This window comes from Cavia porcellus, unplaced genomic scaffold, assembly GCF_034190915.1.
Source record: "Cavia porcellus strain 051 isolate PalLab524CR breed Dunkin Hartley unplaced genomic scaffold, mCavPor4.1 scaffold_27, whole genome shotgun sequence".
In the NCBI taxonomy this organism is placed as follows: domain Eukaryota; kingdom Metazoa; phylum Chordata; class Mammalia; order Rodentia; family Caviidae; genus Cavia; species Cavia porcellus.
Window position 1 is genome coordinate 18,460,145 of NW_026947510.1, and position 25,986 is coordinate 18,486,130.

Consider the following 25,986-nt stretch of genomic DNA (forward strand, 5'->3'; position numbering starts at 1 on the left):
GGCCCACTGCCTGGCTCCATGTTCCAGTGTGGCTGGACCTTGGGTGAGTTAACTTGCTTCTCAAGCAAGGCCTTAGTTTGTTCATTTGTAAAATGGGAATAATAAGATATCTTTCTGGCTAGCAAGATTGTGGGAGGATCAAAGAAACCAGCCCAGGCTCAGCCCATTCCTGGGAAAGGATTAGTAGCCAGTAGCTAGGATGAGAAACATCACTGGTTAGCACCATATGCATGAGGAAGGACCTTGCTGATGTCCCCTCTCTCTGTTTGTGGCCCAATACCTTAATCACTCATGGTTTGCACTGACTTGAACTATCATTCTCTCCCCGTAGCGTATGGGCACCTGGATTACTGATCTGTGAAACCCTCACAGTTGAATGAATGAAAGTGAGTGTGTATGCGTAAAAGTGAGTATGTGTGTGAAAGTGAGTGTGTGAGAAAGTGTGTGTGTGTGATTGTCTACCACAGGAAAGCTGGAGAGAGACCGTTGTAACAAAAGGCTCATCTCAAAGAATAGCGTCAGAAGAGCTAAAACCCAGGATGAACTGAGGCTTGCAAAAAAAAAAATAAATAAAAAGGAGACAAAAAGTCCTTTGTTAGCTGCGTTCTAAGCGAGAATGAGGGAAAGAATAGGTCTTTTGCTCGGGCAAGATGGTGCATTGTTAAGAAATGGCAGAGAGAAAGTGGAGCTGGCCACCCCTTGCTCTGTCTTCCACACCAGCCAGGGCTTCATTTTCATCCCTTCGAGACCCTGTGAAATGTGGGTAAAAAGATGGAGTGTTTTGGGGACTTTTACGGGATCCTCAGGCAAGGGTCCCTGGCCCCAGAGAGTCATCTCAAGTGACAGCTCAGCAGAGATGTGGTGACAACCTGAACGGAAGCAGAAGCCCAGAAATGCATCAGAGTTTCCCAGCTGGTAGGGCAGGATGGATTCTAGGGGCTGAGTCCTGGGTCATTTGTGCCCATCCCTGGAAAAATTCTGGCAGGAGAGTACCAAACAGGAGTCTGTGGGTATGTGGAAAAGAATATAGCATCCCCAGGAGCACACATCGGGAAATCACCATTTCCATTTTGGTGATAATGCTGGAGACACAGAAAATTTCTATGCATGCAAAGAATTTGATTATCATCCTACATCCTGTCTCCCTCTGATTAGATCCCCTGGACAACTCCCCTTCAGAGCAAACCCTGAACTGCTTGGTCCCCACCTTTTGCCACAGCCTTTTCCCACCCTTCCTCCCTATCACCCTAGAGTCCTGTGTGTCCAGACTTCTCTGGATGCCCAGGGTCCTGCTTGGGCCACAGTGCCAAGCTTTTCCTGCAGCCCTTCCCCTTCCTTCTGGAGGTGGACCAGGCCCTATCCCAGGTGACCCTCACAGTCCACACGTCTACCCATCCATAGCACACTCAGCCCTTTCTGTCTCTCCTCACAAGACAGAAGGTGTTTTGAGGCAGATTTGTGTGTCCTGAGTGCAGAGATTCTAGAACAACTCATGAAAGAGAAAGTGATTAGGCAGATGCTTGTGCCAGTAGGAGCTGGGTCTTAGCTCATCAGCATGCAACTTACATGAATGTAACCAAATGCACCCAGGCAGAAAATGTAAATCTTAGGACTTCTATTTTGCATATATACTTGGCAGGCTATACAGTAGATTACTATGTGTACTCATATAGCAACATTTCCCTAAATATGTTACTATGTGTGTATAGAAAAGGTGAGATTCTGAGTTTTATGGATGATAGGACTTTCAAGGGTAATGCTGATCAGAATAGATTTCACTATGCATGTCAGCTCAGAGATTTTTTCTCTAACACTAGAGGAAGATGTGGAAATTGGGATGCTTGGGATACTCGATGTAGTCCACTCCTTCCTTCCACTGGAGGCCAAGGCGGAGGTGGAAGACAGAGTTAGCGGAACAGTTGATCAATTAGTATTGAAAGACTCAGATATGTGAGGATGCTAGGCTAGGACAGCACTTAGTGGAAATGTGTGGGAGTGAGTGTTTTAGCACTCTTATGTTTTGGGACAGAAGCAAAAGCATTCATGTTTGGGACAGAAAACAGAGCGTATGCTGGGTGTGAGGGGCGCCCAGTCCTGGCATTCAGAAACAAGGCCAGCTCCGTCCTCCAGGACTCAGGGCAATGTGGTTGCACAGGGTAGAAAGGGCTCATGAGTTTCTCCATGTGCTCCATGAGTAAGTATCCTTCCTGTGCCAGGTCTGGGGGCCAGGGACTAGATGACTGGTAGATGGGTCAGGTCTCTGTGTAGCCCCAGGCTGGGGAAGAGGATGAATGTTGGACTCATTCTTGCATAAATAAGCAAAATCATTTCCCAAAATGACAAGTATTGGAAAGACAGTAGCACTGGATGAGTTGTGGAGGAGCTCTTTCAGGTGAGGTGGTCAAGGAAGGCTTCCTGGAGGAGGTGACCCTTGGGCAGAAGCCTGCGTAGTACCAAAAAGGGAAGGTTTCCCACACAGTGCCAAGGATGAGTCAGGGCAGGAAGTAGTGTGAAGTGGAGAGCTCTGAGGATACATTTTAGAGTCTATCAAACAAGCCAGTAATCTGACCAGCAGTTTTTACTGCAATAAGAATCAACTTACATGTCCCAGTTTCTTGCACTGGTGCTGATGCAAGATGGGCACATAGGCCTCCTGGAAGGGAAAGGGGCACCCTCTGATTGCCCCAACCTGCTGGGTGTCAGGGCCTTACATACTATGTCATATAATGTTGCTGCCACCTGTCAGTGTCATAAGGCATTGTGTGACTTAAGACTGAAATGGAGGTGGACACCACTCTATTTAAGAGTGAACGGACAGTGTGAGATGATCTATGAGAAAGGGCTGTCTCACTGAAGGATGGGTACATGGCAGGATTGAGCGATGCATGGATGCATTGCCTGACCCAGCTTCCCTGCACTATGATCAGGGACAACCACACCTGACGGAAAACCAGAGCCAATAGAGAAATGGGCAGAAGGCAGGAACAAGGAGCTTATAGACATTTGATTGAGGAAGAGCTTTCAACTCCTTCGGTTCTCAGAGAAATGCAATCTAAGCAGCCAGTGTGATTCTGCTTGATGTGTTCCACTCACGTAGCTAACCAGGGATGCAGAGACCTAGCCCATTTTGCTTTGGGCAGGCCACTCAGTAGCAGCAACAGCAGCAGCAGCATGCTGGGACAGTGGCTGTGGAATCCTGTACGATCACAGTAGAATACAATGGAAATGAAATGATTCACTTTTGGGTTGGTATAACCAGATGACAAATTAAAGGTAAACCAGCAAGAGAATAGGAAGCCCAGATTCAAGAGAGAATATTTGACCATTAAGGTGGCACTAATTCCATATAATGGGTGTCCTTACAAAGAGGGCACTAGGATAAAAAGAGACAACAGAAGCAAACGTGCAAAGGAAAGGCCATGTGAGGACACAATGAAGAAACAGCCCTGTGCAAGCCATCCCTGCCTGCACCTTGTTCTCAGACCTCCAGCTCTGGGACAGTGGGAATCAATGCCCATTGTTTAAGGCCTCAGTTTTGGTGCTTTGTCATGGCAGCCCGAGCAATGTGGGATACAAATGAACAGTCTTCTGCCATGAAAATTAGTCTGGATGAGGTTCCCAGGCCCGGCCAAAAAAGTCAGCTGCCCTTGGACCCTGTGGTTGATTAGGGAAAGGCACATGATCAAGCCTGTGAACTGATCCAAGCAGACTGAGTGCAGGGCTTCTGTAGGTGTTATCAGAGAAAGGCCAAGGCTCTCTACTGCTGGACTGGAACCTGAAAGCTGTGGTGATGGGGCTGCAACAGCCATCTTGCTGCCCTAAGAGGTGGTCCTGGGGTTGGTGGAAGGCAGTACCAGCCCCTGACTTTCAGGTTCCCTAGATATACTAAATGGTCCTTTCCACCTGGGGTGGTTCAGCTCGGTTTGTTTCTTGTATCCACGAGCTCTCTTCCTATTATCTTCTGCTCAGATCTATATGGGAAAGCCTAGAACATTCAGCAGGGGAGACAAAGCCATAAGCAGGGTACAGACAGAGCTGAGGACCAGAGTGGATGGGAAGGTAGGGATGAGAAGGAGCCTTCAGGTCTCACAGTATGGAAAACCTGTGTCAGGGGTTAGCTTCTCTCCCCACATCCATTTTCCTTTTTCTCCTCAGTCTCAAAGCCTTATCTGGTCTCATGGCTGCTCTGAAGACTATTTCCCAGCTTCTCTTGCAGCTAAGTGTGGCCATATGACTGGGTTCTGGTCAATGCGATGTGTGTGGATGTGTGGGATGGAGTTTCTGGGCAAACTTTAAGGGCAGAGTAACAGCTCCAAAAGTCAATAACTGCAGCCCTGATCCTTGCACTGTAAGGCAGCCCTAATTAGCTGAGTTCTCCCAGAACTGACAACTTCAGTTGGTGGCGGGTGAAAGCACAGATGGGAAGCCAGGTAACCCTCAATTTGAGCATCCTGTCCTGGAACGGGACACTCACATGTGAGAAAATCAAATATCTGAGGGATGGGGACTCCTTGGACTGCTGGGGTCCCAATGTCACCGTCATCTCCCAATAGCCAGAGTATTGTTGCCAATCTGAGGCTGGATCCTGTCACTCCCAAGCCCCCTGCCCCTGACAGGCAGTTCTCCTGTCAAACAAAGGGAAGTCCAGGTGCTGCTGCCCCAGTCTGACAATGCCACAGGCCAGCTCCTGGCTCCCAGCACCTCCCCTGTTCCTGCCCCAGTGTACTGCATTCAACTCAAGTCCTCTGCAAGCATTGTTCCCTCTGCCTGCATGCTGCTCCTCCAGTCTCACCCCAGCTTTGTCCCACCTTAGCCCAGAGGCCTTCCCTGATCACACATGCTGGAACAGGGCCTGCAGCCACAGTGGGCACGCAGACATAGTGGTAAATGCAGTAGCAGATTGGTGAATGAATAAAGTTTGTATCCACCCTATAGTTAATTGTCCAGATTTCCTATCAGACTCTTTGGGTGGGTCAATCAGCAATGAATAGGTGCCATTTCATTAGCTCAAGCTGTACTTTGGCAGTCATGCCCATACTCAAAATCCTCCATCAGCTCCTGCCACCTACAAATTCAGCCTTCCTCTGCTGAGCTTACATGCCACCTGGCTCCATCACCCACACCTTGCCAGGTCACCCAAGCACACTTCTGGGGTTCCTTGGGCTCCTCTTAGGCCCTGAATTCCTGAAATCACTTCTACCTACTCTGGCCACAGGCTCCTGCTCACCCCCGGTGTGTACTGGGTGGGTAGGTGGCTTCTACTCAGCCTGATCCTGTGGCTCATTCTGCAACTATGATCAGCTTCACTGGCCTGGGTTCACTGCCCTGCACTACAGCCCAACACTGTTCCCCTGTGGCCCATGCACTGGCAGCTCCCATTCCCAACCTGAATGAACCCAGTCCCAGAAGACTTGCTACTCACTTTTTCCAAATTTGAGCGATTCCCTTCCAAGCCTCAGTTTCCTCATCTGTACCATTGCACATTTCAGCAAAGCCAAGACATGTAAAATAATGCCAGAGCCCAGGCCTGCGTTCCAGGAATGGGAGGTTTAAGCAGGAGGAGGTAGACAGGTGATAAACAAGGAAGAACTCAGGAAAATGATACGTGAGATGCTGGGAAGGAGCGACACATACAAAGGACAGGGCCTGGATCCATGATGGGTACAAAGGAGCCAAGGCCCAGAGCAGGAGCCTGTGTGGTTTGTCTGGGATAGAGGATGGGGGTGAGTGAGCAAGGGATGGGACGATGGGCAAGATGGGGGCAGAGGTCAGCAGCGGCCAGAGGAACAGCTGGGGCTTCATTCTGCTGGGAGGGAGCCTCCAAAGGATTTAGGCAGGGTGGCAGCAAGACCTGATTTCCATTTAAAAAGGGTCTGCTGCCTGCTAGTAGCAGAAATGTCTTCAGAATGGCCAGAGGCTTCAAGGAGATGGGATGAGAGAGCCCAGAGCAGTCTGTGAGCCCAGAGTTGAAAGCAGTGTGAGCTGAGGAGGAAGCAGGGAGCTGGAGCAGGTGGCTAGATTGGGGGTGGGACTTCTCAGTCACCACTACCCCACATGTTGCCAGTGGCTCCAGGGTGGCTTTGGAGCAGTGGAACTGGAAGGCTGACCCCCCAGGCTGAAGGCTGACCTGACCCACAGGGAAACTGGGGTGAAAGTGAACTTGTCATGGTGCTGGGCCCCAAGCTTGGCCTTCTGTGAGCGGCATTTTTGAGCTGGGCCTCCTGGAGACCAGCATCTTTCTCTGCTCCATTCCCAGCAGATGGTTCTCAGAGGTGGAATGTGTGGTTCACCTCTCTGTGTCTGTCTCTGCTTGTGTGCATGCACGCCTGCTCATCTGCACATACTATTCCGAAAACACAGGGGTTGCAAAATCGGAAGCTCCCAGGGTCAGGCGCACCATGTCATGGGATTGTGCAAGCCCAGCTGGGCAGCAGTAAGGAGTGGTGGGGACTGTAGCCTCGAAGAGGCTGCCTCGGCTCTACCTACCAGATGCCGAGATCTCAGCGCCAGCCTATTAACCAGCCAGCAGGCAAGAGGGCATGTGTCAGCTCTCAACAGATCTGCTATTTTTCCAGAGAAGCTAGAAATCTATAGTTTTAGATGAAACAACTCATCTTAAAGTGTGTGCTTCTGTTTAAAACAGCACTCTAATCGACCAGCGAGCATCTAGGCTGTTGTTGCTACTTTGTAACTTTGCCCCTAAGCAAAGTGATGTGGCTTCAAATCAGTCTTGGCCTCCAAGGGGAGGCCTAATTGCAAGTCCTTGCACCTGCAGGGTCCTGCATTGAGGGACATTCATGAAGGGGGAGTGGTCCCCATGGTTCCTAAGGGTATGCCGGTCTCCCCTAAGCCTGGCAGACCCTGTTTTGGGCATATGGGTGGGCACCTACCCACTTTGAGCTCCTTCCCAAAGACGGTGCGTTCCCCCAGTGCGGAGCAGTTCCAGCGGCCGTTTCGGAACTGAAACTGACACTCGTCCAGGCCCATTTGTGATCCTTCTCCTATCACGATGATGGCGTCGGGCCGGCTCTGGCAGATCGCCCGCTGTCTGGGAGCCAGGCCTGGGATCTTGTTACAGATGATGCTCGCTCCCAGAGCTACCACTGAGGAGAAGCCACTGGAGGGAGGCACAGAGAGACAGAGGTTGAGACCCAGAGGCAGGTGCCTGGCTGGCTGGTGCTGGAGGAGGCAGGGCCCCTTCTCAGCTACCAACACTGATGATCACACCGCCCCAACACTGGAGGTGTTGAAGGAGGGGGTACCACGGGACCATGGAGTATATATATTTTGGATTTGACTCAGCATGAACCTTAGAACATTAGCTGAGGATTTCTACTCCAGCGGATGGTGTGGATCCATATGGGTGCCCAAACGCAGAGGGACAAGAGGCCAACACCTATGAGGAGTTGGCCAAGTGGCCATCTGAACTGCCTTCACTTTCTGGCTGTGTGACCTCAGGCAAGGTACATTTCCCTTTCTGTGCTTCAGATTTTCCATCCTAAATTGAAGAGGTAGATAACTGGCCCTCACCTTCTGGGACTCCTGTGAAAATTAAATGTGGAAGAACATGGAAAATGTTTAGGAGGTGCCAGGTGCCCAGTGAGCACCCAGTCTCTGTACTGTGAGTACTAAGGCTCGTGGATCTGAGGTAGCAGGGGAACTATCCAGTAGAATAACCTGACTGGGAGCAGGGAGTAAGTGGTCCTGCATGGGGACCGGAAGGCATCTCAGGGACTTGGGACGTAAGCCTTATGCCCACTTTACAGATGGACAACCCAAGGCCTGGTAAGCAGCAGATGGGGCCCAGAGTCATAATGCAGCTCTCTTACTTAACCCTGACCTCTTTCCCTCCCTCGTCCCCCCCCCCCTCTCTTGGCCTTCCAGAGGGCTGGGCCTCTGCAGGCCTAGAGGCCAGGGTTGGGGAGCGGGGTCAGGCATGTGGGCTGTCTGAAAGGATGGTAGGGCAGCCAGGGGAGGCTATTTTCTGCTGTTTTTCCTTTCTCTCTCCCGTCCCCAATGTCTCCACCCCATTCCTAATTAAAAAGGAGCTGATGCACCCTGCAGCCAGAGCCAATGGGTCAACCTGCTTCCTGGATGCTGGGTGAGCTCCAGGTGGCAAGGTGCGGGCCAAGATCAAGATTAAAGCAGGGAAAAAGAAAAGTCACGCAGACGCGGGCAAATCAATAACACTTAAACTCATCGGCGGGCAAGCAGGCCGGCAGCAGGCAGCGCGCCCCCGCAGCCTCTCTATTGGCCAACTGGTGGCTGCCTGGCCCCTTCTGCGCACCTGCTAGTCGCCAGGGCGCCTCCACTCCCGAAATCCACGCTCCCAAGACCTTAAGGAGGGGAAGTGCGGACAGGGGTGGCAGTGACAAAACACAAAGGATCTGTCAAGCACACTCTCTGGCAGCCCCTGAGGCCCCTCCTTCCCCTAAGCAGTAGCGGCAGGTTCACTGCGGGGGGCCAGCGGGGCAGGTCTTGAAACTGCCAAGGTGGCCCTTGGCGCCAGCACCTCTATTCTTGCTAAAGCCCCGCCGCCCCACCTTTCTATGCATAGCATAGAGCTCTTGAGCACAAAGGGAGGCTGGTCGTGCACACGCGCGCATGATGCCTCCCAAGCCAACCTCACAGCTCCAGCTAGAGTGCTCAGGCCACCCGAGGGTAGGCGGGGTGCAGCCTAAGGCTGCCTAGTTCTGGGCGCGGTGACCTCAGGGTCTGCGAGTTTCTCTCCCTGGGTGTCACTAGACTTTCCGTCTGTGTGTGTTGGCTGGGGATGACAGGGGCTGGACCCTTAGTTTGGAAAGGGCTCTGGAGTGCAAGGGTCCCTGGACTTTGTGTAGCTTCTACGCAGAGGTGCCATTTGCTTTCCGAGAGACCATCCCCGCCTCTGGACACCTGTCTCCTATCTGCGCGGCTGCCCACCTGCCGCCGGGGCACTGTCCCGTCGCTAGGAGAGGTAGCGCCCAGTTACCAGGGCCCTGGGAACACAGCTAGCGGCTGCGGTCCCAGCGCAGGGACTCCGCGGGACCTACTGCCCCCACAGCTTGTAGGGTCCCGGGAAGTGCGGCCCTCGCACCAGCCGATCCTCTCTAGAGTCCCGTGATAGGGCATCCCTAATCTGGTTTCTGGGAGCGTTGTTAATAGTGGATCCCCTATTCGCGTCTGTCCGCCGCGCGCGCCATCGGCATTGCTCCCAAGGCTTCTGTGCGCCTCCCTTCCCGCGCGCCTCGCACACCGGTCGGTCCCTCATCGGGCTCCGAAGTTGGTGGCCGCGGGCTGCGATTCTCCCTCCCAGCCTGACCAACTTCGCTGAACCCGCGTGAGCTTACCCGATCCGGAGGTAAACCATGCCCAGGCTGAGGAAGAGGTGGCCCAGGCAGCATCGCGCCTTCCGGGTCATAGTCCCCGCTGGTGGCCGGGGCTGCGGGTCGGGCGTCGCTGAACCCCGGGGCCAGCCCCGGCAGCGCAATTCGCATATCCCGCCCGGAGCTCGGGCGAGGTCCTGGGGCCGCCTGTCTCGCGCCCGTGCTCACCTGGCTGAGACGCGTAGGAGCCACGGGCGTCAGAGCGAGGAGGCGCGGGCGGCGTGGGCGAGCAGAGCGGCCGGTGCAAGTGCGCCGGGCCCGGGGTGCGGGACGCCACCGCCCCTCCTCCCTTCCTCACTCTGCTCCTCCCCCGCCGCCTCTGAGCGCCCGCCCAGGCGCGCTCCCGCGGCGCTCCCGGCCGGCACCCGGGCGCGGGTGCGAGGCGGGAACCCTGCAGGGTTGAGGGGTGGGGTCCTGCTCGCCCCCACCACCACGCGGCGAGAACTGGCAGGTTCGGGTGAGCCGGTGCGCAAGATTGTGTTGCGTGGAAAGGACCGAGCTCTGCGGAGACCGCCGCGCCCCTCCAGCGGCCGGTTCCCGACCACTGGGAACCATGGGGAGCTGGGCACCGAAGGACGCACCGGGGTCTCCCCTTGGTTTCGTGGAGCGCGCCCTCTTCTGAGAGACTGAGCCAGCGTGGTGGGTGCGGGCTACATATGCTCGTTCTGAGCCGCGGTTATTTGAGGTTGGGGTGCAAGTGGTGCCTGGCGGGACAGCTCCCTTAGGTGCGCTGCCCCAGGGTGGCTGGAGTTTGGTTGAAGCTGTGGCCGCGCAGAACCAGTCTGGTGCGCCAGTGCTGTCCTATGAGAGCATGCTCGCAGCGACACCTGGCGAGCTCGCCTGGGGCTCGCTCAAGAGACAGGATTCTCCTAGCATCCAGAGGTGCTGACCTCATCCTCTGACACACCCCCCATTCAGGGAACTGATGGATGTTGGATTCAGTTTCCAGGCTGAAGGAGCGGAGGGTCAGGGACGTGAAAGTGTTTTCGCAAAGTAGCCACATAGTTGTCCTCAACTCTAATCAGGCCCTTCTCTTCCCCTTCCATCTTGATTGACCTCCAGGCCAGCCTAGCCTGCAAGACTGCCTTCTGTGCCACACACACACACACACACACACACACACACACACACTCACGCACGCTCTTGACTCGCGTGGAGCCCCCGTTGCTGCGTTCATTCATATCCCACAGATCTCTGTCCAGGCACCATCGTGGGCACCAAGGCCACTAGAACCAAGAAAGGGGGAAGTGCTCAATCTTGGAGGGAGACAGGCCTGTGTGAGCAGACAGCCCTGGCTCAAAGGAAGTAACAATCAGGATGACAGGAGAGGGGAGTGGGTGCTGGAGAGTTTATCTTAGCATTGGGCCTGAACCCCCAGGGACTGAGGATCTGGGGCCTGGGCAGGAGGCAAAAACCGGGAGTGGGGTGTAAGTCTGGGGAAAGCACAATGGGCTGTGCTGGGGTGAAGGAAGGCAGGGGGGCTGAGGGAGTAAGGGGCAGGCAGGCCAGGAAGGCTGTGCAGGTGCCAGGAGCTGAGATCCAGTGGGAGGAAGATGGAGGAGCAGGGGGAAGATCCACCTGGCTGGCGTTCTGCTGTCCTAGGAGGCTCCCCAGGGGCAGGGAGACCGGTCACCATGGAGCCTCCTGAGCACAGCCTCCTGGGGCAGTACAGGTTGACCTGGGGCTGGGCAAAGGTGGGACTTGTCCAGCACAGCCACAACTTTATCCCACAGCCTCTGTGGCAAGGGGCTTCTCCAAGTCCATCCCACTCACTTCTCAGCAGGCCTGCATGCAAGGGCTTCCACCAGGAACCAACTAGGCATCACTGCAAGGATGGTGAGTCCAGGTGAAGAGGGGCAGTGCCACATGTCCTGTGGGCTGGAAACTTGTGCTGCAGCCCTGGCTACTGCCAAGAAGCCTGGACAGGGCCATGCTATGAGCAGCCAGAGACATGCCTGGGTTGCACCGAACCTCTATCCTCTATCCTCTATCCACTGAGTTCATGAAAGCCACCCCAGCCCTGTTACCAGACAGGTGTGTGATGGTGCCCCAGATCCCAGCCCTAGTCGTTGAGCATGCTGGCTCAGAAGTCTGCCCAGATGAGCTCTGAGTACCAAGGCCCTGGTTAAACCTGAAAGGATGCCTTCCAAGTCCCTGAGTCCCATAGCTATGGTGGCCTCCTCTACTCCTCTGTCATCCATCATGCAGTCAGTCATTCCCAGCCTGTGACAGTCTGTTTCACATCATCAGTACTGTGGAGCAGACTTGTTCATGTTACAAATGTTGGAGACATTCAGGACCAGGACATAGGGGTGGGTGCTGAGGACACCAGTGGATCAGGGTAAATTCTGAGGGCTTCTGTAGGTGAGAGAGCAGGAGGAGGATACCAGATTGAAGAACACAAGAGACAGGCAAGAGGATCAAACAAGCCAGCCTCTGCCTCCAAGTAGTTGGCTGAAGACTGATTCAATGACCACACCCACACACAGGACAGCATCGTTTCAGTGTAGTGGCACATGTTACCCTCTGAGAGTGCTTTGGGGGGCCAGTGCTGGTCTTGGTCACCGTGATTTTATGTATGAGGAGTGTGAATGACAGATGGATGAAGTGAATCCCAGATTTCTGCAGGCAGATCAGGGCAGAGTAGAGTCTGGAGCTTGTGGGCTTCAGGATCAGCTCCTCAGCTCTCAGTTTTGCTGTCATCTACTGAAGAAGACAGACTGGCGTCACCATGATAGGAAAGACAGTGTCAGCCCCAGGATGGCTGTGTTGGTAGCTTTTCATGCTGTGACAGGACACCTGAGATTCCTCAACAGAGTTTTTGGTCTCTGGTCACTGTGGACCTGGGGCAGTTCAGCACATCACAAAGGAGTGCATGGAGGAGGAAATTACTCCCTCATGGCAGCTGGGACACAGAGAGCCAGGCAGAGACCAGCTCCCAGGATCCCAGTCAAGGCCACATCCCCAGTGACCTAACTTCCCCCTGTACAGCCCCACCTGCTGAAGGCCTGTCCTCTCCCAGCAGCACTGCAGTTTGGGATCACACCTTGAACCTGGCCCAAGAGAACAATTCAAAAACAGCATAGGGCTTGGGCTGTGGAGAGTGATTGGAGACCTCACAGGAGGAATGGGCTGCCACTCAGGCAAGGCGTGGAGCCTCTTGGGTGGCTGAGCAGGTGGAGTGGGGACACCCATGGCAGAGCTCAGCAATCACAGTTGAAAGAACCCGCTGGGAAGAGGAGCACCAACAGGTGACTGAAGAGGATGAGCAGAGAGATGGGACACTGAGGAAAGGGCCAGAGAGCAGGACAGGCATTTGCTGCCCCAGCCTTCACAGAGGGTAAGGAAGAGCAGGACAGAAATGGGGCCAACCTGGTCACCTCACCACCTTAAGATCTTTAGGGTCTGACTCTAAATCCCATTCATGCCCCTCATTTTGCTTTCTGAAGTTCCAGTTACCCACAGTTGATTGTGGTCTGAAAATATTAAAAGGTCAATTCTGGAAATGAATGTTTTTTAAGTTTTAAGTCATTTTTATTGTGGAATCCTGTCATAGTTGCTCTGTCATGTGTCATTATCCAACCCCATCATAGGCACGTATCTATAGGAAATCCAGTGTAATCTAGAGTTCAGTGTGGGGTGGAACTGGCACCATTGTGGTTTCAGGGGAACTCAGCCCCTGAGAAGGGGGATGCTGTGCCTTTTGGTCTCCACTTTTCCAGACCTTGCATGCAGACCACAGCACATCAGAAGGTGACCAGCAAGTTCTGCACAAAAGAAAGAGACCAGAAGAAGCAAGAGGGTGTCACACACATTGAGGTTCCAGCTGTGCGTGCCAGGTGTGCATACTGGGGTGTGAGTTGTGGGTTTTGATCTAACAGAAGTTTAGAGAATACATTCTGTCATTCTTTCCTACACTTGGAACATGTTGCACCCCATCTTCTGTCTGTAAACTCCTAACTCATCCTCACCTTCCTCCCCATCTCGTGTCACCAGGAAAGCCTGCCCCCTCACCATGGCTTCCATCCTCTTTTATCCATCGGCCACATATTCATGAGGACTAAAGTGTGCCAGGCCCTGTGCCAGGTGCAGGGACACAGCAGGCACAAAGGTCCAGGTCCCTCTGTGAAGAAGGCACATTCTATGGCTTTTCCTCCTGAGCTGATCGTGGCAGAACTTTCCACCACAAATGATGTCTGCGCTCCCTCTTCCTCTGTTAAAATGGAAACTCCTTGTGAGAGAGACTCTGTCCCCCTCACCCCACTCCATCACATACCTGCGATTTCCACCAGGGAGGACCATGGCCTGCTGGAAAGGCTGCGCATTTTGCGGTCAGGTGAGCCTGGGTTAGAACCCAGCTCCCCACTAGCTTTGTGATCCGGGATAGTATTTTGTGTTTGAACTTGTTGGACTTTCTCTGAGGCTGTTAATCTCCAGGTCACTTAAAACCTGGGGAACTTTGGGCTTTCCCCAAAGGAAAACTATCTGATTCATTGTAAGATCCAGTGGTATGTCTGAATAACTCTTTTGTGACTAAATAGACTCATTGCCCAAGGTTTTTTTTTTTTTTTTGAGAACCATGATCACCCAGCATCTCTCTCCGTACCTGCACCCTTGCTTGGATCCTAGAAGAAAAGGGCCTTGCTCTCTAGAAGATACAGGTTCCCTTTTCAACCAGAACAAACCGTCCTGAGGTCAGGTGCACAGCTGGGCAGGTGATTAGTTGGGCAGGTGCTTTGGTGCCACCTGCTGGACATGAAAGGAAAGGCGGCTTAAATCCTGGGCGCTGCCCTGGGCCTGCCGTCTCTGGTGGATGTACGTGACAGTTCTCCAGGGCTTGGTTTGGTTTGGGTTCCCTATTACCTCCGCGACCTTGGGAAAGTCACTCACACATCTGTCTACCTCCATTTGTCTGTGAGTTGGGGATGGTAAGGGGCTCTGCCTCCTGGAGCAAGATGAGGTCTGAGACTTTGCGTGTCAAGTGCTTAGCCCATTACTGGGAGTCCAGCAAGGATGGGTGTGCCTTTGTGGGGACCCATTTGGGGAGGCCAGAGCCATTGACCAAAGAAGGATGTGTGCTCCTGTGATCTTGGTGGATGGCTGGGCTCCAGTCTTCCAGTGGTGTTTGGTCCTTTCACTGTACCTGTTTGCAGGTTTGTGGGAAGATGACACAACACAGACTCCAGATGGCCCATCTATTACTAAAGCACCAGGGGCTGCGGGAACCCTGTGCTGAGCCCACACTGCGGGTAATGGGTAGGAGGACAGAATATTTCATTTGGGAGCAAAGCTCAGGGGCAATTACATAGGGAGTTGTGATGGCGCATGGCACTGGGGTATCTTTGCAGGGACTTGGCTAAGGAAGGGATCTCTGCAGAGCAGACGTGTGCCAAGCATCAGAGAGTGACGATCCCATCTCGTCTCCTCTTGTAGCTCCCTGTAGACTTCACCACCAGGAGAGTCCACCTGTCCCCAAGCCATTTGGGGGCACTGGTTTCTCCTGCAGACTGCTCTGCTCACCTCATCTGGCGTGAGTCTCTGGAGTCGGGAGGGCCTGTATCCAGCTTACACCCACAGTAAGTTGCACCCAAGCAAGTAGCTCATAGAAAGCAAGGGCTGGACAGAGCAACGGTGGCAGGAAGGTTGGATACCACTCAAATACCCACTAGAATGGGCGGTGGACTTCATGCTGCAAGGTGAGTGGGGCTGTGCCATCCCATATGTGTCTTCATATATGGAGAGCTCCTTACTCTGTGGCTGTCTCGCCTCCCTCCCTCCTAGCCAGGCAGAGTCTGGCTGCCAGGCTGGTGGGAGGTCACATGGGCTCTTGGTTGGAAGCTGGAACTTCTGGCTGTAATCTCTGAGTCCTGTCCCCCACTATGGGGGCAGATGGGGTATGGAGGTGGGATCTAGCTGGGCTAGTGATGCACCTCTGTAATTCTAGTACTCTAAGAGGCTAAGGCAGGAGGGTTAGAGGGTTTTAGCTCAGCCTGGGGAACTTAGTGAGACCCCGCCTAGAGATCAAATATTTTTTTAAAAAAGGATTGGGGGTATAGCTAAGTGCAAAGGCTCTGGGTTCAATCCTCAGTGCAGAGAATGAGAAGGAGGAAGAGGGGGAGGAGGAAAGGAGAAGGAGAACGAAGAGGAGGATGAGAAAGAGAAGGAGAAGGAAGAGGAGAAGGAAGAATAGGAGGAGGAGGCAGAAGCAGGCAGGGCCTACAGTACCTACCCCTACAGCTCAGGAGCACCAGGGACTCAGAAACCTGTTTCGGTCAGCGTTTCATTGCTGTAACTAAAGACCTGAGGTATTAAACTTAAAAGAGAAAAGGCTCATGTTTGCACCCAGTTTTGGAGGTTCCTGTCTATGATCACATTTTCCTGTTGCTTTCTGTGTTTGGTGAGACAGCATGTCATGGGGGAGCATGTGACAGATCAAAACTGCTCCGCCTATAGTGACAAGAAGCCCAGAGAGAGAGGAAGGGGCCGACATCCCTATATCCCATCCAGCACATACCCCAGTGGCCTAACTTCCTTCCACTGGGTTCTGCTCCTAATGTTTCCAGTGTCTCTGAATACCAACATGGGCAGGGGGCCACATGACCCCACTTGGGGGGCATGCAAAGCCCCAACTTACTTATCAGGTAAAGCCTGGCACAGCCCCTCCCTGATGTGTGATAGTGTGCACAGGCCCTTCGGCACCTGCAGTGAGCTAGGCCCCTTGATGGACCCTTTCTGTCCCTTTGCCACCTGAGCTACTCTTCTTCCAGACAGCTTTGTGGGTCAGTCTGTCTTTCTAGCCAAATGTCACTTCCCACACTACTGCTCCCAGGGAGAAGGCCACAAGTTCCCTGCGTCTTCTTGACACTGCCTAGATCATCTCCTGCCTGGATTTATTTATCTTCCTAGATTTGTCACTTCCCAACTTTACACTGCATTTTCATTTGTCAGCTTCTTTTTGTATATTTTTCCTGCTGTCCTGTGAGCACCAAAAAATAGGGACGTTGGTTACCTTGCCACTGCATCCCTAAAATGATGCCTGGGTTCAATCCCCAGTGCAGAGAAGGGGAAGGAAGAGGCAGAAGAGGAGGAGAAAAAGGAGAAATGGGAGGAGGAGGAGGAGGAGGAGGAGGAGGAGGAGGAGGAGGAGGAGGAGGAGGAGGAGGAGGAGGAGGAGGAGAGGAGGAGGGGTGGGGGTGAGGCAAAAGCAGGTGGGGCCTGTAGCAGCCTTCAGTAGACCATGGTCAGATCAATGTGTAATTGAATGACTCATCTACTCATGACAACCTCACTTTCTGGAACAGCAAACTGGGCTGAGGAGAGGTTGAGTTGCTTGCTGAGTGCCTAATTGAGTGCCTGGCCCACAACATGTGCTTAATATAAGTCCTCTCTCACCAGACCCTTTGAGTCTTTCCCATAACTCCCACCCCAGCCACCAGCACGAACCTGGGCACTGATTTTGTCTGTGTGGCCCTCTCTCCATCCAGGTCTCCTATGTTAGGCACCCTGTGATTGGACCCAGATCACAATTCAGTGCTTCATCTGGTGGGTAAGATGTGTCTAGATATGGAGACCTGGGTCTTCATGTCAGGGACTGGGCACCAGGCTGGAAAGTAGCAGCTCTCTTGTCTTTCTGCCAAAGCCCACTGACTCCCTGCTGAGCCATGAACTTGTGAGACTGGGGAAGGCCAGTGAGGGGGGCAGCACCACAAATACAAATGCCATCTTCTTCTTCCCCAGACCCCCCACGTTGGGCTTCCTGGAGGAGTGCCCCAGTGCCAGCCCACATGGCCTCCATCAGGCCCAGGCCTTGGGGCGCTGCCGGTGCCCAGTCTTCCCCCAGGGCTATACCATCTCTGTGCTTTCACATACTTCCAGCCAGGGAGCGCTCACATGTGGGACTCTCTCCGCCTGGGACCCGTTTCTCTACATGGAAACCAGTGGGTAGAAACTGGAGGGGCTGAGCGAAGGGAAGGGCAGAACCTCATTGTCCTTTGGGCCTTGAGTTCTCCTGCTTGGAAGTGGGGACACGAATGCCCTTGCTGAATCTGCCTCCTCAAAAGGCACTCGCAGGCACTTAGGTTTGCAGGTGGGCATGCTGGCTCCAATATCAGGAACATAAAAGCTGCCTTGTTTTCAGCTTAACGTGATTCCATACACTGTGAGCTCTCAAGATGCCAGCTTTGTAACTGAGACTCTTCCTGGGTTCCCTGTGTGACTTTGCATTTGTGTCTATGCTTGTGTGGTTGTAGCTAAAACTACCTTCATGCTTGGACAATTGATGATGACAGGCTGTAAACAGTGCAGTGATGTCCTGGGTGGTGCATAGGAAGGATTTGGAGGCACTGGACAGGGGAAGGGCAGGGACAGCTGATTCACCTATTCGCATGGCACAAAGCACAGGGAATGTCGGGCCAAGCTCTGAGCTGCCCAGTGTACATTCTCTGCTGTGTTGTCAGTATCATTTAAAAGTTAAGTTTTGCAATGCTGGTGGGAATTGCTTTTGCATAACCTAAGGCTTTTTTTTTTTTTTTGGTACCAGGGATTGAATTTACAACCTTACACTTGCCAGGCAGGTGCTTATGCTACTGAGCTGAGGATTTCCCTAGCCTGGCTTGTTGGTTTTGGAACAGCATGGGTGTCAAGGTACAGTTTAGGATAGCACATGTGTAATCTGTGGTCGCCATAGAGATTAGCCAGGCACTCTTGTGTGCAAAGGGAGTAACCACCAGCTGCTTTCCCCTTTCACGGAGCCTGTCAACTCCTCAAGTTTGAGAAAACAATCCCTTTTGATCTGGAAAGACCATGGGCACCCTCAACAGAGGAATCGGATTTTCTACTGAATTTGAGGTTGAGAGCATTATGGCTATTTGACTCTCAGTAACTGCAGGACATGTGCGCATGTGTGTGCACGTGTGAGTGCTTCAGGATCTGCTGGCATCAGAGTGGCCTTAAGGAGACCTTTGAATACACAGAAGGCTGCGTACCTCCGGTTCAGATGCAGCCTATATGGGATGAGGACTGAGTGTGGGCATTTGTGACAAGTGCCAGGTGACACTGCAGGCCTGGCAAGAGATCCAGAAACCCCTTCCTGAGGCTTGGGAGGCCGGAGTGAGCTCCTTGGGCCTCTACTGACCTGCTCTGGAATCTTCTCCTGGGTAGGGCTTTGCCTTCTTTTGGCTTCCACATTTGGTTTGATGAAGAGTTTGGACTTCTGTAGAAGCCAGTGTCAGACCTGGGGCTTGGTCTGTCCTAAGGAGTCCACAGCCTTGGTGTTTCACCTGTGACACCTTTGTGTGCATGCGAAATCACTACAGAGGAGCCAGGGACAGCCTCAGATCCTAGCTTTGGGGATGCAGCCAGCAGGAGAAGGCAGATCCATTTCATATACCAGCTCTACCATGTGCTTGTCAGCATGTGATTCATTTGCAACGTCACCCTGGTGTGCTGGATCCCTGAGAAGTCACCTCTGCCAAGCGCCTGGAGGGTAATCTTCTTTGAGTCCTCTGAGTGCTTCTGGTCACACTCTGCCTCTCTGGTCACTGGCTCCTGATTACCTTGGGAGGAGGGTACTTATCACAATCCCACCCCAAGGTCTTCCTCAGGATAATCTCTGTCCAGGGTTATTCATCTTGTGGGTTGAGCTCTTCCTCTCCCTCCCTTCAGTGTTCCTGGGTCAGGCCCGTGACCCTGGCCATGTGACTTCCTCCGGGGCCTGGCCCTGGATTCCTGCCTGCCTGCCAGCCCTCCAGTCCCTAGGTAGTGACCCATTCTGGGCCTGACACACCAGGCAGGGCTCTGCTGGGGAGAAGGAAACTCATAGCGTGTTGTGCTGGGGAAAAAGTGCATCCCTGCATCCGGCCCCCACCCTGGCCCAGCCACACCTCAGCTTCCTGCCGACATCCTGGCATCTCTCGAGCTATTTATCACCCAGCTACCCCCTGGCTCCCTGCCCCTGGTGCACACACTCACTGGGAGTCCTTTGTGGCTGGCTGCAGCAGAGGGGTGGGTCTATGTACCCCAGCTTTATGGAGGCTGCTTTTCTCTGGAAGCACAGACAACTCATTGGAGAAAGTAAAGACGTAGGAACACATCTGGTTCCACTGCACTTGCTGTGTGGTTTTGGCCAAACAAGACCATTTCTTTGATGCTTAGTTTCCTTGATTTGAAATAAAGAGAAAACTCCATTTCTAGCAGTTATGCCTGGGCTCTACCTCTAACCAATTAAATATGATGCCCTGAGGAGGGATCTCAGAGACCGGATTTTTTGTGAGGTTCCAGGAAGGCTGTAAGGTACAGCCATGGGATGGAATCACTGTGAATGGTCAAAGCTCTTGAGTGGATCAGCATAGATTTGAATTCTGGTGCTATTGTATCTTTATGGAGAATTGAAGAGGTTTAAACCTCTGTTTCCTTGTTTATAAGGGCTGATTTTCTAGAACTATTTTGAGAAGTAAACAAAGTAGAGGAAAGTAGACATTGTGTGTTCAGTGAGTATTTCCTAAGGAAGCGAGGAGGCCAGGCCTTTGGGGATCTTCACAGAGGGCACAGGGCAGGTAGCTGGGCATGGACTCTGGTTGGCATTTCCAACTCGTATCTGTAAATGACCATGTGTAGCTGTTATAGCAGACCAAAATGTGATAAACTGTGAACATAGTGCTTCACTGTGGCTTCTGGGTAACTTTAAAAACATTTTCTGCCTGCCTGTCAAGTGTGAGGTTGTGAGTTTAATCATTGGTACCAAAAAACAAAACAAATCAAAAACAAAACCAAAAACAAAGCAAAATAAAATGAAACACACCACAATTAAAAACAAACAAAACAAAAACCCCAAACTACATTTCCCAATATCCTTTATAGGTAGAGGTGGGCATGATTCTGGCCAATGAAATGTACGTGGCCTTAAGCTCTTTGGTTTTCCTTCATTTTCATCTGCTGGCAGCTGTCTTGAGGAGGGGAGAATGGGAAACCAGCAAGGGCTGGGAGCAACACGGCATAGATAGCAGCCATAGCAGCACAAGACCGCCCACCTGTGGGCTTTACATAAAGACCCAAGTGAAAGGCAAATCTTTCAGTATTCGAGGGCATAGATGTCCTAATAGAAGAAAAAGAGATGCATTGGATTTCTTCACTGTCTTAATGTTCTCAGTCTTCAGTTGCAGAAGAATCTAGGTTTGGTGCTGGATTAAAAACATCACAGAAACCTGTGTAGCTCTTGAGCTAAGCCTTGAGGCAGAGTTAGCCTGCTACCATACCTTTGTATAAACCCAGGACTAGCATGAGCTATCCAAGGGAAGGTAAACTATCAAACATGGCAGAAAAACAATAGTCTAGTAACAGGATGCTGGGCATGCACGTGGGTGAATGGGTGAGAAACTTAATTTTCTCATCCTTCCTAACAGAGAAAAATACTTGCTAAGATTCAAACACATGCATAAAAATAACCCTCAATTTTTGGGCATTCCCACAATCCTGGGGAGGTTTTAAACAAATATGTATTTTGGTAATGAAATAAATATATAAAGATAGCAACTGCTTATATTTCATTGAAATTTTCTTTTCTTAAATTCAAATGAAAATAAGTTCTACATATTATATTTTAAAAATTAGCATATATAGCATGAGCTTTTAATAAAGCTCTTTTCCTTTCTTTCTCCTGTCCTGTCTCCTTTCTTTCATTTCTTCTCCCCATCCTCCCTCTCTCATCCCTCCCCTTCCTTTCCCTCTTCCCTTCCTTCCTGGAAAGATATCTGGGATGATGTTGCCGCATGCTAATTCTGCTATTTGAGGCAGGAGGACTTGTAGTGGCTCTCCTCCCCTTCCACTTTAAAAGCCTTTTCCTGCATGGCTTGAACTCTCTATGAAAGCTTCTAGCTTTTTACTAAAACAATGCCATCGTTTTTCAAAAAATGTCATAATATTTTTGTAGGGTCAGGACATTGAGTGACATGACCAGGAAAGCACCTGGCCTGTGTGGCAATCACAATTCTGAGATTGCTCCAAGATTCCGTTCTGGTGGTGTCTATACTGTCATATCTACTGGCATGCCCTTCCTTTCTCCTTTTAGCAAAGTTTTATTCATTCTTATAACCTCGTTCCATGGGAAGAACTTCCTGTCACCTAGGCCCAGCTAATCAAAACCTGTTTCTGGAGATTTGGAATCTGAGCAGTGACAGGGACAGCAGAAAGGCTTGGAGTGCACTCACATAGCAGCAGTGACCTGGGGTGGGGTAGGGCTACGAAGCAAAGGCACCAGGAACAAAGCAGCTCTCACTTTATTGAACTTAGCCATCACACTCCTCTATTTCAGGACATCTTCACATCATGTTTTTATTGAAAGTAAAACAATCCAGTGTCTGCAGCGTGCAGATCAGGCACCCAGCCTCTGCTCTGTCTTCCCAGTGTTGAGTATCAGACTCCAGAGGTGTGTGGAATGAGTCACAGTTACAAAGAAATTGTTAGAAGAGACCATTTCCCCCAGTCCAACTTTCCCAAACACATTCCCAGGCCTGGGCAGACCTCAGAGCAGCCACATTCTGAGACACATAGGGCTGGAGGGCCAGGCAAGCACACAGAGTTCTAGCTTGCAAGCAGCTGTGCCTATCCATGGAGTGGAAATGGTTGCAAAAGAGGAAATTTGATCAAGGCCGCACAGCTACCTCAAAGCGGAAGGTCAGACCCTGTGCAAACCCATGATCTTTTAGTCTTCTGCATGCTCCTCTGGGTGTGGGGCTGAGTCCTTGCTATCTTCCCAGCCTAGTCTCCTTGATGTCTGCACTTTGGCACACAGGCAGTGCTCAAACAGGTGTACCAGCAAGCTACCAAGTACCTCCTAAAACAGCACCACACACTTGGAGAGCTTGTGACCTAGAGGGAGAGGGTGTCCCCAAATTCCTCCACTAGCGACTAGAGGAGGCGATGTACAGGGCACAGATGTCTTTGCTTCACCCATGAGTGCCCCAACAGGAAACTGCAGGAACCCTTGGTGCCACACTTCAGGCTCACCTCCCCCAGGGCCACCAGGTGGTGGAAGGGGTGACAGGTGCATGAGTGTGCCCTGGAGGTGACCAAAGAGAGGTGAGGCAGAGCTGACCTGTGCCCCATGCTACCCAGAATAGATAGAATTGGGCTGTGACAGCCCAAGAAAGGACCAGAACTGCAGAGGTAAACTGAAAAGCCCAGTGGGTTACACTAGTGTAGAGGACAAGCTTGTAGTGTACCGTAGAGGGAGGTGCCGTGCTGGGCCAGCTGGTAGAGCCAAGGGGTCTTGGGGAGCCCAGCATAGCTAAGGGGAGCTGACAGGATGACTGGAGCCGATCAGGAGAAACCGAGAAGTCCAGTCCAGTGAAGCCAAAATAGTGCGCAAATGGGTCAGATTGAGCCAAAAGGCACTGGAACCTACGAAACAGTTGGCGTTGATCTGAGGCAGTCCATCCTGGTGGGGCCTAGGAGATACTAAGGATGAGTGTGCAGAATGTCAGATAGGCCGAGCCGAACCTGGAGGTGCCAAATGAATGCACAGTTGGACTGAACCTAAGGGCCCCAGGGGAGCTGGAGGAATGGGTGGGACTGACCAGAGGAGGTGGAGTGAGTTCCAGAGAAGCCTAGTGGGGTGAGAGGAACCCAGGAGGGCGCCGGGGTTAGGTGTACCCAGTGGGCCTAATGAATGAGCCCTCTGTGTCACACTGAGAGGAGCATGGCTGAAGGAAACCTGAGAAACAGGTGGCCTTCAGCTGAGGAAACCAGGGGGCCTGAGGGGAATCGAAGTTGCGATGGAGCCCAGAAGGGCCTGTTGGTGTGGGAAGAATGGGCGGAGTGGGTCAGGCAGAGCAAAGCAGGCTGAGTGGAGCCGAAGAAACAGGGCCTTGGTCTGAGGTAGCCAAGTGGTTTCAGAAGCCTTGTGAGACCGAGGGCTGGGAAGGAATCCAGGGAATGGTCTGGCTGAGCTAGCGGGAAGGGATGAGTGGTGCTGACTGGAGGAAGCACAAAGGCTGCATTTGGAGCCAGGTGGATGCAGCCAATGAACTTGTAGGGAGGTGCAGTCTAATGGGCGGGGCGGAAGTGGAGTGGGCGGGGTCTACCTGGCGAGAGGTGTGGCTTTTGGATTTGAAGGTACTCCCAGGAATCCTGTCCAGTTTCAGATCAAGGGGAAAGTGGAACCCTTTTGCTTCACTGGCCAGAGGTGTAACCTTAGAGGAGGCTCTTTCTATTGGCAGCCTCAGTTTTCCCATTTAAAACATAGGGCCATGGAGGGGGCAGATGACCGGCTCACACAGCCTTCCTGAAGACTGCTCTGTTGTCTATGTGTGGGGTACGGGGATGTTGTCTCATCTTCTCTAGGAATGACCAGACCTGGGAGGGTCCTGGGCAAGGTCTCTTCAAAAATGTCGTTTTTTGGGAGTGTTCTCTGTCCCTGGGCTGTTCACAGATGCCAGGGACCCCCTTATCTTACACGCATGGATGGGGCTCCCTAAACCTTGGGCACAGGATGCATCATAGATGGGACAATGTGCTTTGCCATTTTAGGGTGACCTCAAGAGCCTCCTGTTGTCACCTGTGAGCAATGGAAAGGGCACAGACTACACTCCAAGTTTTTATTCTCTAAAATGAGTGGGGCAGATGGGGTGGGGTCTGATTTTGACAATATTATGGAATCTCATATCTGCAAGAATGTTTTTATTTTTCTATTAACAACTGTTAAGTAGCAAGCACTGTTGTAGGCAACTGGGCCCATAGAACCAAGAGTTCCCGCTTCTGTTCCAGTAGGAAGCTGCTGTCCATGTTGTCTGCCCCAGAATTAAGGCAGGAAACACAGGCACACAGCACTCACTCCTGAGGCAGTACTGACTCCTGAGGCACCTGATCTTTCATCAGCATTTCATCACTTTGTGATTCTACTAAGTACACCTCTGATCAAAGTGACATGATGTCACTGCTGTCCTAAGCCCTCTCCTGCTTATGAGATAAAATCCTCCTACAGGAGCTGGCCCTGATATACTTCTGCAGTTTCATCTCCCCATCCATCCATCTCCCCAAAGTTTCAGAAATACCTGGCTGCTCATTTCTTCCATAGTCACCTCTGTTCTGTGTAGATTTTTGTTTCTTAGAAACACTTAGCTTCATATGAGCCACTAGATGGCCCCAGAACTGAATTTATGGCCCAGCTTACTGGCATTAGAGTCTTTGGCCTACTTATTTACTAGCTTGCTTTCTGCAATTTTCTGCAAATTTTCTGCAAATTACTGTCTTGCTTTCTGCAAGCCCTTTAGCACTTGTTTTATGAATAGCCTATATTTTTTAGCTCGACTCAATAAATTTTGTGTATTCAGTTAATTTTTCAGCTGTGGAAAGAGAGAAGAGTATTATGATAATTCCTGGTGTGTTTCAGTACCATCATCTACTCAAAGAGCAAGCCACAGTTTCATCTAGAAGCTGGGTAAGGTTTGAATTCATCCATTCATGGCTTCTTCCTACAAGTGTTCTTGCTGGGAACTTGACCAAAGTTGGAGGCATATTTTTTCCTTTGCTTAGCCTGAAGGCTGGTGTGTGCAGAGTTGGGGCTTTGAAAATAATGGGATCATAAGGCCCTAACCTTTTATGTGGATTAATCGTGGATCACAGCTGTATTATTAGGGGCTGGGGCGCAGGTGAAGGGAGTGGCTCATGGAGTTGTGATCCTGCGGACTATACCATGTCCCTAGGACCTCCCTCTCTGGCTTCCTCCCATCTCTGCTTCCTGGCCATTGTGAGTTGAGCAGCTTTCCCCTTCCATGCCCTTCCACCAGGATGTTTCTGCCTCACCGTCAGCCTAAAGTGATGGAACCAGCTGACCATGGACAAAAACCATGATCCCATTGCCTTTTTCCCTTTCTGTTTTTCTCAAGCCTGTTCTTGTAGCAAGGAAAAGCTGCCAACATAGAACTCACCTGTGTGATGTCTCATGTGCCCTCCACCCTATGGAACGTGTGGTTTTATGGGGAAAGGTCAGGACTGTCACTGACACATGGAGCTTGCTGAGGACTGGAGTTCCTTTGCTTCTTGTTTGTTCCTTCCTAAGTGCCCCAGAGCACTGTGTCATTCAGGGTCGTGTCTGACATCCTGTGTGAACGGGGAACTTGAGAGGTAACAAGGCCAGCAGGTTGGGATGGCGGCCAGGGACAGATGGTTCATGCGTGACTCACTGCCAAGAGGAGGTGGGACAGTAGTCACACAAGGCCACATGGAGCTCCAGGTCAGCAGGAGGTAGAGCAGAAGGGACTTCGATAAGAGCCTCTATGATACTTCCTGTAGGAAGGAGTGGAGCAGGGGAAGCAGGCTGTTGATGTCCAGCATGAGTGGTTTCCATGGGTACCCAGGGAAGGGCTGCTCCAGGTGTCTGGTCTGGTCCCTGAAGTGATCACCACAGGAGACAGTGGCACCAGAGTGAGAGCCCAATACAGAAGGGGCTTGAGCATGACATTGCACAGATCTCTTTGCTAGGGAAGTCAGAGGCCAATCTTGCATCCCCTGTGCTCTAATATGTGTGAGCCCCATGATTCTACCAACAGGATCCCTGTTCCCTCCTCTCTGTCCTTGTATATTGCACCCCCACCTCAAGCCTTACAGTGATCTGACAAATTCCTGA

General features: G+C 51.9%; 1 protein-coding gene across 3 annotated transcripts in view; it reads right to left on the minus strand.

The window, feature by feature from the left end:
- Positions 1 to 9,679, minus strand: part of Wnt7a (Wnt family member 7A) — a 42,472-nt gene extending 32,793 nt beyond the window's left edge. The window contains exons 1-2 of one of the 3 annotated variants that reach the window (XM_003463877.5): positions 9,330 to 9,675; positions 6,891 to 7,117 (exon numbers count right to left, since the gene is read on the minus strand). In XM_003463877.5, coding sequence (XP_003463925.1) covers positions 6,891 to 7,117; positions 9,330 to 9,400 — 298 coding nt within the window. In that variant the 5' untranslated portion in view covers positions 9,401 to 9,675. Of the gene's footprint in view, positions 1 to 6,890; positions 7,118 to 9,329 lie in introns of all 3 variants that reach the window. The other 2 variants (XM_063237959.1, XM_063237960.1) reach the window with 2 other exon arrangements.
- Positions 9,680 to 25,986: the final 16,307 nt, after the last annotated feature.